The 13795-nt window shown below is 39.8% G+C and overlaps 1 protein-coding gene across 1 annotated transcript in view; it reads left to right on the top strand.

Moving 5' to 3' along the window:
• Positions 1-5568: 5568 nt before the first annotated feature.
• The window catches only part of NOS2 (nitric oxide synthase 2), a 48918-nt gene continuing 40691 nt past the window's right edge, over positions 5569-13795 (top strand). Inside the window, exons 1-3 of the mRNA XM_075263082.1 lie at positions 5569-5669; positions 7971-8043; positions 13111-13233. Of these exons, the coding sequence (XP_075119183.1) occupies positions 5569-5669; positions 7971-8043; positions 13111-13233 (297 nt within the window). The remainder of the gene's footprint in view (positions 5670-7970; positions 8044-13110; positions 13234-13795) is intronic.

Raw genomic sequence — 13795 nt, 5'->3', positions numbered from 1 at the left:
TCTGGAGTTTTCTCATCTCACCCACCTTATTAGTCTGGGTGAGATGTACACCCCCTCCATTACCTGACCAGCCATTGGCTTACAACATGTATACACATTACACACATTACACACATTCTTTTACACTGCGTACATTCATATACACAAACTACACACATATATACCCACACTTTTTCTTTTTCTGCCAGCAGTAGTCTAAACCAGGCGTCCCCAACTACAAGGATCAGGACCGGGCCATTAGGAGTTTTTTGCCAGTCTGCAGGGCGGCGGGCTGGCTTCAATATTAGCCAGATACTTTCCGCCAGGCCACGTTGCTATGGTAACATGTAATCTGTCGGGTAGCACGGCGTCTGTAGCTGCTAAGGATGCCACGCAACCAAATAGTTTACATGTTACCATAGTAACGTGGCCTAGTGTGAAGTATCCAGCCTCAGTGTCTAGCGATTCGCCATGTCCGCTCAGATGCTCGTATCACGCCTGTCTGCCCCACAGAGCATCCTGGCGGAGAGCCTTCCCGTTCACATGGTGGAGCCCGCCCATAACCTCACCCCTACCCTGTTTCCCCGAAAATAAGACACCCCCCCTTCACCTTCTGGATCATATACAACCAGCAGTCATGCCGGCGCTCCGCTAAGGAAGCATCAGCATGACTGCCGATTGTTCCCCGCTCCAGCCGCTGCATAAGACATCCCCCGAAAATAAGAAAGGTCATATATTTTGTTAGATAATTAATTATAAGAGACTGTCTTATTTTCGGGGAAACAGGGTATATAGCCAAATTTCTCCCCTGTACACTCCGCTGGGCCATGGAAAAATGGTCTTGCCTCAAGCCGGTCCCTGGTGCAAAAAAGGTTGGGAACCACTGGTTTAAAAGTTGCTGAAGGATGGAGTGCAGAGCGAGTAGTGATAAAGAGAGAACTGACTGAAGAGCCCAGGAAAGAGAAAGAGAAAATCTTCATCTGGAAAGTAGAAGGAAGCCCTCAGGAGGTAGACAGAGCACCACGCAGCAACTACACACATCTACAGCACATACACAAGAGCTGTGTGCCTACAGTATGTACTGTATAGCTAATAGCTACACAATGAGATGCAGAGCAGAACCTCCGTGAAGATGATATACTAGTCCTTACTGGCTTACACAAAACAGTAGCCCAGCGGGTCTACTCTGCTTGAAGGTTAGGCATCCTCCTGTTTGCAACCAGCCCCTGTAGTCTCAGATCATTCACACTCCCCCTGCCAAATATGAAAACAATGTTCTGGTAACTTTTGCACATTAAAAATAAATTCAATTCCTGGTACAATGCCATCTCTTCTCTTTGTTATCACCCTGAGCACCTGCACACGGGTATAAGAGACTATATAAGAATTTGCCTTTACTACTTCTCTACACATTAAGGTTGGATAAAGTCTACTTAATAGCATTTACAGCTTCTTCTTTTTTCTATTTCTTCCCTTGCTCTGGTTTTGACCTAGGAAATGGGTCTGGTCAGGACAAGTGTAGAAGTAGCTTCTACACTTCTGTATGCTATTGAAGGAGAAGGGGCACAATTTATGGATGAATATCATGCTGTATACATGGTTAATACAAACAGAGGGAATATACATATACATACATATATGGATGTTACAGGCTCATTCAGTAGGGCCAAATATGCATGTTACTAGAAGACTAAAAATCCTGATCTGTTCACTTGTCTGATCCCCTATTTAACAGTGATAATATAATAATAATAGAAGTAGTAGTAGTAAGGGCCCCTTCACACGGAGGATACTCTGGCTGATTCGGAACATGTAAACGTTCCGAATCAGCAGCGTTTAAAACAGGACCCATTTCTTTCTATGGGATCCGGCATACGCGCTCTCCCCATAGAAATGAATGGGAAAAAGCAGCCCATTCATTTCTATGGGGAGCGCACGTATGCCGGCTCCCATAGAAAGCAATGGGACCTGCTTTAAACGCTGCTGATTCAGAACGTTTACACGTTCCGAATCAGCCAGAGTATCCTCCGTGTGAAGGGGCCCTAACAATAATAATAGTAATTTAATATAAAGAAGGTCCGCTTGTGTGATATTGGCCATAGAAGCCAGTTTGTTGCAATTTGTGCTGTATAAGTTTAGGGCTACTAAATATCAATTGCAATGCTGTGCGGCCCTGGATCCCTAGTAGAGATAAGCGCGTACTGTTCGGATCAGCCGATCCGAACAGCACGCTCCATAGAAATGAATGGATGCACCTGGTACTTCCGCTTTGACGGCGGCCGGCCGCTTAACCCCCCGCGTGCCGGCTGCGTCCATTCATTTCTATGCGAGCGTGCTATTCGGATCGGCTGATCCGAACAGTACTCGCTCATCTCAGGGCCTGTTGGATCTGTTTTTCCCACACTGACCCAGTCATTTCTATGGGCCCGTAGACATGACCGTGCATAATGGAACAGGTTCTAATCATGTCCAATATTGTGGCCCTGCTTCTATGGCTCCTATTCATTGAATGAAAAGGGTCACGGTAGCACGGCCAGTGCATGGGCAGCACACGGATGATATCCATGTGTCACCCGTGCACCGCTGTGCCATTCATTCACAGCAGCCAGTTAGCACACAGTTGTGTGCAACCGGCTTAAGTGATAGAAATGAATAATTATTTATCCTACAAGTGTCAGTATACTATAGTATGTAAGAGCAATATCCAATAGAAATCCATCTGCACCATACCTATAGCCAGACAGATTATGCATTCATTTTATTTAACTGACAACAGGGCAGTTTTATCACATTATTGGGTCCCATTCAAAGGTTTCAGAAGTGGACCCCCAACATAATTTAATGTCCCCTTAAGTGGTCCATACAATATAAACCTCCTTGCTCCCGTAGTGACCATTAAATCAATATATTTTATACACATTTTTTATTTATACTCATTTAACCTTCTCCAGTGGAGTTGCCTGCGAGATCAGCCTATAGTATTGTCTCCATCTTGTTGCTCATCCTGCTTTCCTTGCTGAAGACATCATCAGCTGAACCTTGGATGGTGGAGCACTAAGCTGATAGTTCTGTGCACCACCATTGTATTCCCTCTATATGCATCATAAGGACGCATAAGGACAGAGTTGAAATTGTTACCTGCTGCTTAGAAAAACGGGTAACACCTGAAGTTCTTCTCAATCCAGGTTGGATGAGGGGGTCCCACTACCATAGTACTGTTTGCACTATACTGTATGTATAATACAGTATATTGGGTCTGCATCTTAGTGCATTGGGATGAATCCTGCAATCCTACGTAAAATAAGACATAGTGACATTTGAAGAGTTGTGTCTCAAGACAAAACAGCCCTGCAATAGTTCATAAACCAAGCTCTTCATACCGTATAGTGTATGTTTTTTTTCTTCACATACTTTTGGTGTATGACTTTTCTTTTTATATCATTTGTACTTCTAAAGCAGAAGAACCTGAGCATAGCAGAGTTGTGATAACATTCCTTTTTTTCCGATTGGAATGATAAGGACGAAGGAACAAGACTGTATTTCTAGATCCACCTGTTCTGCATAGTTAACAGTCTGGGCATAGGGACCTGAATATTTTCATATTTCTCATAAACTGTCTGCCTGTGGGCTGGTGTAAGCAAAAGTCTAAGCTTTAAAGGAACAGAGTTTAACATTTCAAAGTTAGGACACCATTGTACAGTACAGGACGTATATTGTCATATAGAATAATAACTTCTTGCACATTATAAATCACAGTTTTTTCAGTTTAATCTAATGTACTATGATGTAATTGTAACAAGCCTTGTACTTGAGTGCCCATTACTTGACCAAGATGTAGTAAACTTTAACTAGAATCTGTCCCACTGATACTAGTGACAGCCAAGTCTTAAATCACTTTGCCATGGCAGTATTTTGCTTTAATTTTTAGAAATTTGTAAAATCAGTTTTCTAAGACCAGAAAAAGGTCCAAAACACAGAAGAGGTGCAGATCATGTTATTATATTTATTCCCTGTTTTACTTTTCACTCTTAGGCTCGGCTGACGCTAGGTTCACACTAGCATTCGGGCTTCCGTACTTTGGGTCTGCATGGGTACACAAATAAACAGAAACCCTGTCCCATAGATTATAATTTATGGGTCCGCCGGGTTTCCGCTGAGTTTTTGCCTGGTTTCCGCCAGACAGAATAAGGGATGGAGTCTCATATTGAGACTCAAATGATAGTGTGAATCTAGCATTACAGATACTGATACAAAATACTGACCTACACATAGCATTCCCATGTAGAACTGGTCTTAAGATGTACAAAACATTCAAAAGATTCTGCAATGAAATGGAATGATAGAAACAGATAAATTTTAAAAATTGCAATGAAATATTCTCACCTTTACCCACCATCAAAGCAACAATATCTAGCCAATTGAAATTCTCATACATGGAAATAAGTTAATATGCAGATTAATACCTCAGAAAAAACATACTAAGGGCGGGTTCACATCTGCACCCGGTCTCCGCTTTAGCCAATCCAGCAGGTTTCCGTCTTCTGCCCTGAGAAACTGGACAGGGAACGAAAACCTGGCAGTCAGTTCCCAAACCTAGTGGACAGGCAGAAGATGCACATGGGTGGTCACTTTGCAAACCTATTCAAGTGAATGGGTTGGTTCATACTAGTTCTTCTTGGGCACCCAAAAAACAGAAACCCTATCCGTTAAAAAATGGTTACTCGCAGACCCCATAGATTATAATGGGGTCCGCCAGGTTTCTGTCCGAAATCAGCAGAGAGAAAACATTAAGAGGAATGGGAGAACAGTCATATAACACTAGTGTACTTTGCGGGTAGTAATACGCAGCAATTTGGCAACGTGGGGCCTCAGCCTAAGACCTTTTATTTATGATTTCCAATGACTGTTTTTAGATGTTAGTTCAACTATACCTGTAAATGTATTTTCCTTGTAAAAGTGTAATAGCAGTTTATAATAATAATAATAATAATAATAATAATAAATAAATTAAGTTAGTAGAACTACAAGTCCCAGTATACTGTATCTTGTCCCAGTATACTGTATCTACATAACTATGTATATATATTAATGTGCGAGTATTTGATCTAATCAATGGCTCTTAGTTCCCTGGTTTATGTAGCTCAATGCATATCTTATAGCCTGTGCTGGGACTTACAGTTCTACACATCTGTTTCAACCCCAATTTAAGTATAATTTTTGTCCCATTGCCAACATTACCAATATATTTGTTTGGTTTGAGCACAACCCCGAGATAACCTCTTTTCAGCACTAACACATTAATAGACAGAACCAGTTACCGTAGGAAACCCCAGGACTGATAGTGATCTTTTTAGTACACTTTGCTTATTACAAAAGCCCCATTAATCTTGAAGGTCATGTATTTAAAGTGCAGAGGATGTCGCGTATTACTGTGAGAAAAAAACCTGTTTCCTGGACTAATAGCAGAAACTTTTTTTTTTTTTCTGAAACTTGGTCCTATTTGTTTATCCAGAAGACCAGCCCCCTGGGGAGACTTTTTTTTTTTCTTGCACCTCGTGTAATATCTGACTTATCACTGATACTTGAACAATGATGTGCCCATGGAAGCTGTTCACGAAATCTGGAAACACTAAGACGTATGATGTAACTGATCTGAACAACAACCTGCCCAAGAATGAGAAGCATCTCAGGTAAGAAGAATGCTCCTATCATATGTCTTCATTCATTGTATCCAGTCCTTAGGATTACTGCTACGGTATCACTGATTCATTCTCTGAGATATTGTATAGTGAATAGGCACATGAACAATATTGCTATATATATATATATATATATATATATATATATATGGGCAGGTGTATTTATTGGGGTTTTATGTAAAGTAATACATTATATACACTGTGATGATAATATTTCCTACTATCACAGACTGTATGACCTGGACCCCTATAGTGATGTAGGTTAGTTTGTACACTTAAAGGGTCAATGAAACAGGAAAGGGTGATCAATGGAGTTAAGCATCGCACCTATATTTAACATAGGTAAGGGGTACACTGAGGCCCCAAGGTTGTATTGAAGCACTTGGAGACATGACAACATTTTCAGCAACTTAAATGCTTCCCTTTGGATAAAAAACATCAACTTTACATCAATAACAAGAAGAGCCAAGGGGGTTGGATTTTTTCCATAGGGAATCTTTAAGGACAGGTGACTAAAGATTGCAAAGGAACCTAACATTATGGAAACCTATAAGCGAGAGCCCTATAGCTGACATGTCCCTCTGTATATTATATCATTCACTGAGAAAACCCTTTACTGAACACTTATTCCCTGAATAGTAAGTAATAGTCGCAGAGTGTCAGTAATTCTTTACTTACATTTTCTGAGCAGTCTACTTGTGAAACTGCTCTAAGGGAGGTGCAGGAAATCTGATAGGAATTCTCTTTTCACAATTTCTCATTTAGTAACTGATATGTGTCATGATAAAGTTTATGGCTTGGATGAAATATTAAACTCCTTTTTTAATATGACTTAATCAACAAAGAACTGAATATGTTGTACGTTTGTAACAAGCCTTGTGTTTGCATGTTCTTTACATATAGTGTAAGGCTGCTATGTGGGCATGCACATGTACTAGGACACATTGGCAAATTCTCTCCTTACAACCATGGCCCCATGATATTTAACTTTACCCTAATGCTAGTGTATTACCTATAGCCCCTACCATACTGTATATTCCACCTTCCCCACTCCAGCTCTGAAGCTTACTTTTATTATCTACCATTTAATTACCCATCAAAACTACACGTTTTTTCAAAGTACTATATGTCCAGAAAACTAGATATGTACTTACCAAAGTGGAAAAACTACTCTTATGTGCTTAAGTTTTACATCTAGTGAAACACATACATAGATGGAGAAATAGGTATGTATGTGTGTGTGTATTCTAGTATTACAGGAATCTTTTTCATGGGAGAAAAACACATGCAAAAGAGACTATTCCCTATGTATTCAGGTATTATAGGCTTCATAAATTGAGAACTATGCTTGTAGGACCAACCCTACGTATTCAGAGATTATAGGGTCCATAAATATATATATAGAGGTCCAAAGTCTTATCAGATACATAAATGGATCAATAATGAATCATAGGTGATCACCACTATGTTTTAAGGCATTACAGGGCCCATATATACAGAGAGTATAATCCATAGAAGACCAGTTTCTATATATTCAGGGATTACAGGGTGTATAATCATGGGTGTCATATATATAGATGGAGAAAGATGCATAGAGGTTCATTCCTAAAGTATATGCCTAGAGATTATGAAGTATTAACTCTCAATTATTAATATATAAGTCATATCTTTATGGCAAACTTTTATGATAGAGACATGAAGGAGTATGATAGGAATGGTGATGAGGCTGCAGGTTTTACATGTAGATGTTTTACATTTTTTTTAAGTAAGAATGTTCTCACAAGTAGTATTGCCACTAGTTTATAGAATTCTGTTAATTTACAAAAATAAACTATTAACACTTCCATTTTTTTCACACCTGCCTAAAACTTTTTTCGAAGACAGAATTGAATGCATATTCACTTCAATTTAAGGGGCTCTTCCATCAGCAAAACCATTGACATGTAAACAATCCTTGAAAGCCTTGTGTCCTATGTAACATCTATTAAAGAATTGACTTTTTTCTGTTCATTCGAGATCCTCAATCCAGTTATAATAAATGTATTATATAACAAATACTGGATACATTGACTGTTAAAGTGGGTTGTTCTTTATAAGCCTGAACAGCTTTAGCAAGTTACATATTTTACCTGTGACGTAGGACTACAAAGGGGAAGCTAATATCACATGTAAATATCACCAAAGATAGCATAGAACATTTGAATGAATGAAAGAAAGAAGCAAACTTGAGTCTACGTCCAACAGTGTTACTGCTCACCATTAAAACCCTGGGGGATTTTTCTCTTTTTAAAGATTGGTGAAACAAGAGGATGCCAAATCCAATGGCAGAACAAGTGATATGGCCGAAACTAAAGCAGGATTAGAGGTATGTACTAAATGATCATCCAGTGTTGTCTGAGATCGTTTCTATAGCCAATAGCACTCATACATTCAATGTAAAATACATCAATTATATAAAATAATAATAATAACATTTGTGTCTCTACCTTGCATGTTAAAAGGGTTGCCCCCCAAAAAATGTAATTATTACCTATCCAAAGGATAAGAGACAAATGTGTGATCATGAAACGTCTGAACAGTGGGGTCTACACTGACTATGGCACTTATGGAGATAGCCAAGTATATTGCTAGATATGTTGAATGGGGCATCAGGGCACATATGTCACTGCTAATCCATTCAAATGTCCATAAGACCGGAGCTCAGGGACTCCATTCTAGTAATCATTGGGCGTCCTAACAGTTGACACCCCCCTTTGATAAGGCATAGGAGACCCATAAGAAGATGATCTATTCAGTGTTTAACAATGTTGCAATACCTGGAGGAAACAGACTGTCCAACAAACCGTACATCTATAAGATCATGTATTTAGTAACCAATCCAATCAATACATGATAAATGTTTTTTTTTCCTCAGCGATCCCAATAAAAGAAATGAGCCATCAATACAAAAGGCAATAAGTAAACTGAATATGCATTATGCATAGAAATATGTTTTCACTAGAAATATCAGAATGATCTGCTTGTAATAGTACTCCCTTATATAAAAACTCTATAGGTCTGTGGATGTCATTGAAAACCTCAAGAAAATGAATTAGCATTAGGCCTATTGTATGTACTCATTTATTGTGACTACATTTTGAGGCTCCATACTGGGACAGTCCAGGGACATACTTTGAATCTATGATTTTTCAGTGCCATAAAATATATGGATTAGTTGAGCTGCTGTATGATTAATGATTGTCATCAGAGACTGACAATAATGGCAGGATACACAGACAATATAATGAGATTGGGGAAGTGTTGCTGTTCCATAGTGTTTGCTGCTGGGGAAAATAAGGACTTGGCATAATATAGTTTGACACCTGATACCGTTATGGAATTTCTGCTTACCACCTCCTCCAAGCACCTCTACCATAGTATAGAGCATATTACAGTGCACTGGGGGCGGGCCTTCCGGCATGGGAGCACTGCTATTGCTGCCTAAGTCAGGTGATGTCATATCAGTGGGGAGATAAACTCCCACTGAATGAGGTGGTGTAGACCAGAGATGATAGTGATCTGAATGGCCAGAGCAGTGCTCCAGGGAGCAGAAGGCCCATCTCCAGTGCACCAATTGTCTCAACAGCATAAGACTTCAAAGTTGTTTTTCTCCAACAACCGTCAAATACATAACATACAGTCCTATGAAAAAGTTTGGGCACCCCTATTAATCTTAATCATTTTTAGTTCTAAATATTTTGGTGTTTGCAACAGCCATTTCAGTTTGATATATCTAATAACTGATGGACACAGTAATATTTCAGGATTGAAATGAGGTTTATTGTACTAACAGAAAATGCGCAATATGCATTAAACCAAAATTTGACCGGTGCAAAAGTATGGGCACCTCAACAGAAAAGTGACATTAATATTTAGTACATCCTCCTTTTGCAAAGATAACAGCCTCTAGTCGCTTCCTGTAGCTTTTAATCAGTTCCTGGATCCTGGATAAAGGTATTTTGGACAAAAATTCAAGTTCAGTTAAGTTAGATGGTCGCCGAGCATGGACAGCCCGCTTCAAATCATCCCTCAGATGTTCAATGATATTCAGGTCTGGGGACTGGGATGGCCATTCCAGAACATTGTAATTGTTCCTCTGCATGAATGCCTGAGGATTTGGAGCGGTGTTTTGGATCATTGTCTTGCTGAAATATCCATCCCCGGCGTAACTTCAACTTCGTCACTGATTCTTGAACATTATTCTCAAGAATCTGCTGATACTGAGTGGAATCCATGCGACCCTCAACTTTAACAAGATTCCCGATGCCGGCATTGGCCACACAGCCCCAAAGCATGATGGAACCTCCACCAAATTTTACAGTGGGTAGCATGTGTTTTTCTTGGAATGCTGTTTCTTTTTGGACGCCATACATAACGCCTTTTTTTTATAACCAAACAACTCAATTTTTGTTTCCAAAATGAAGCTGCCTTGTCCAAATGTGCTTTTTCATACCTCAGGCAACTCTATTTGTGGCGTACGTGCAGAAACGGCTTCTTTCTCATCACTCTCCCATACAGCTTCTATTTGTGCAAAGTGCGCTGTATAGTTGACCGATGCACAGTGACACCATCTGCAGCAAGATGATGCTGCAGCTCTTTGGAGGTGGTCTGTGGATTGTCCTTGACTCTTCTCACCATTCTTCTTCTCTGCCTTTCTGATATTTTTCTTGGCCTGCCACTTCTGGGCTTAACAAGAACTGTCCCTGTGGTCTTCCATTTCCTTACTATGTTCCTCACAGTGGAAACTGACAGGTTAAATCTCTGAGACAACTTTTTGTATCCTTCCCCTGAACAACTATGTTGAACAACTATGTTGAACAATCTTTGTTTTCAGATCATTTGAGAGTTGTTTTGAGTAGCCCATGATGCCACTCTTCAGAGGAGATTCAAATACGAGATCAACTTGCAATTGGCCACCTTAAATACCTTTTCTTATGATTGGATACATCTGGCTATGAAGTTCAAAGCTCACTGAGGTTACAAAACCAATTTTGTGCTTCAGTAAGTCAGTAAAAAGTAGTTAGGGGAATTCAAATCAATAAAATGATAAGGGTGCCCATACTTTTGCACCGGTCAAATTTTGGTTTAATGCATATTGCACATTTTCTGTTAGTACAATAAACCTCATTTCAATCCTGAAATATTACTGTGTCCATCAGTTATTAGATATATCAAACTGAAATGGCTGTTGCAAACACCAAAATATTTAGAACAAAAAATGATTAAGATTAATAGGGGTGCCCAAACTTTTTCATAGGACTGTATATATGTTGTTTATCACTGTAATGTGCTCTGTAACACGGTGATGACAATTGATAATTGGGGAAGGTGACAGACTCCCTTTAAGCAATTGCTATTTAAACTAATTCCTTGTTATGCAGCTGATAACTGATAGTATCAACAGACTTCAAGCAAATTGAGATACTTATAATACAACACCGTTGCAGTTCATGGAGTCTAAGGCTACCCTGAGCCCACTGGAAGGCAGGATGGACTTGGCTGCCCAGGGCTCAGAACAATACTTGAAAGAAAAAGTGCACTTGCAGGCTATGGACCAAATCAGATAACTTATGGCAGTCAGGAAAAGTAATACAATAACTGAGGTGAGAAACTAGAAGCATGGGAATAGCCAAAAAGAAAGCTGAGGAGTACCGGAAGTCAAGGGTATGGCGAGTCTAAGAGATGTCAGATAAGCCAAATAAGCAAGAGTAGAGTTAACCAGGACAGCAAACAAAGGTCAGTAATCCAGAGGGTCAGAAATAAGTCAGGCTAAGGTACTGTGCCGATATATAACACAATCACAGGCAATTTGAATTTCTCCCTCTGGAAATCTATTTCTGGACTGGTTCTGACCCCAGATCATGTGATCAGGCCCAAAACAGCACCGACCCCTAGAGTTGACCTTCCCACTCCCTCTTCTGTGTTCATTGTACTATGGGGAATGGATAACTACATGAGTATAATAGTAAAACCAGGCCCAATAGTACAGGTAACTAGCAGTGAATGTGGAGGCAGAGGTGGGCGTGGGGGCCAGGTGCTGGTTCCAATCACAAGACCTGGGGACAAAACCAACCCAGGAACCTGTGGTTTCTCACAAATAGAACCATGGAAGTATTAAAATATTCCCTGGGGAACTCATTTAAAACAAATAAAGGAACCTCTTAAAACCCTATCCTCAGCCCTTTCTTGGATGCTGAACGAGAATCCAGACTGACTCTGTGTTCAAAACTCATGGCTGAACAGACCCAGTAAATGGCAACCTGGTAGACATAGCAACCTTCAAGTGATGGCCATGTGACAAATGCACATGCTGTACAGAATCTCTCACAGAAGCTCTGCATAGAAGGGAACTATGACTGCTAGATGGAGAAGTAGGAGTATGGTTATTTCGATTCCTGGCAGGTACTTTGTGGAGGTGGAAATGTAGAGGTGCCAAGTAGTACTTATCCTCCTCTCCATATGAAAATAAACCTAAAGTGGTTTTCCAGGCTAAAAATATTTTGACTAATTTAAGGATAGGTCATGAGTGGGTGGGGGTCATATACCTGGCACCTCCATTGATGGTGTTCTTAGCAGCAAGTATACAGAGAATGGAGCAGGAAGCAGAGAGATCTGTTCTCTTTGTAGTGGCCAAACAGAGGTACTTCAGCTAATTTCCTACTGAAATCAATCCAAGCTGATTTCCAGTAAACTGGTTTGCCTATTATATAGAGGCTATCTGCTTCCTGCTCCATTCTCTGTAATATTTTGACTAATCCCTTCGCCATACTTTTTTCTTTCCATCATTCAGATTGAGGTTGATCCTGGTTTCACCTGTCCAGAGAATGTTCTTCCAGAACTGTGCTGGCTTTTTTTAATTTTTTTTTTTTTTTTTTTAGCAAAGTCCAATCTAACCTTTTTATTCTTGAGGCTTATGAGTGGCTTACACTGTGAAGTAAACCCTCTGTATTTACTTTATGGTAGATTTGGATATTGATACATCTTGGAGAATGTTGCTCACTTGTTTGGCTGTTGTGAAGGGATTTTTCTTCACCATGGAAATTATTCTGTGAACATCCACCACTGTCCAGGTCTTTTTGTATTGATGAGCTCACCGGTGCCCTGATTTCATCTCTACTAAAAGAAACTCAGTAGTTCATAGTGGAACAATACGTTTGCCAACGTTTATCATGGTCACACTTTCACCAAATAACATTTTAGCAGCCCACAATAAGATCAGTCTACATCCTGAACCACCCTCATTCTACTCTTATCAATATCACCACCCTAAAATAAAGAGATGCCTATCTTGCTCATCAAAGGCCATATCCCTTTGCTGGAAAATATTTGGAAAAATGGAGATTATTAATCTGTCATTTAAAAGCTTTCTGATAACTGAATTGCTGTATTTCAGAGGAGTGTTTCAGAAAACCATGGACCGTCATGCAAAAAAGTTGCTTGTTCCAAATATTTCAAGTTAAGAAATTATGAGAATGGAAAGGTTTGGCAAGATACATTACATCTCACAGCAAAACAGGTAAGCTGACCTATACTGAATAATATTAATAATAATATTAGTACATTTTATTTATATACCACCAACATATTCCACATCACTTTACAATTTGTAGGGTTCAAGTACAGACAAAAATTCAATTGTCAAAAAGTCAAAGTGATAGTCAATTCACACCATGGGACTGAGGGGGTCAGTGAATCCCCATTCGTTTCACATGTGTGTGTCCCACAAATTGGACATACACCCATCACACTTTTTTGGCAAATTCCAGTAATTGTAATTTCAAGTTATCTCCTATCCACAGGATAAGGGATAGGATAGTGGGTTGACTGCTGGGACCACCGCTGATCATGAAAATGTAGTGACTGGTCATGTCTGTATGTTGCCAATCAGTTCACTTCTATGGGAGTACTTGACTTCTCTTTAGCAGTCCTATCCAGATGAATCACGACAACTCATGTGTGTTACCCACCACTTCATTGATGCAGCGTATACTGCGGCCCCCACCGATCAGTAAGTTATCCCCTATCCGGTACAAAGGGGGTCATTTTAAATGTCTAGAATAACCCTTTAATGAATCTTA

The sequence above is a fragment of the Leptodactylus fuscus genome, chromosome 2 (genome assembly GCF_031893055.1).
Source record: "Leptodactylus fuscus isolate aLepFus1 chromosome 2, aLepFus1.hap2, whole genome shotgun sequence".
Taxonomy (NCBI): domain Eukaryota; kingdom Metazoa; phylum Chordata; class Amphibia; order Anura; family Leptodactylidae; genus Leptodactylus; species Leptodactylus fuscus.
Note: the sequence above shows the minus strand (reverse complement) of the source record. Positions and strands in the feature narration are given on the sequence as shown.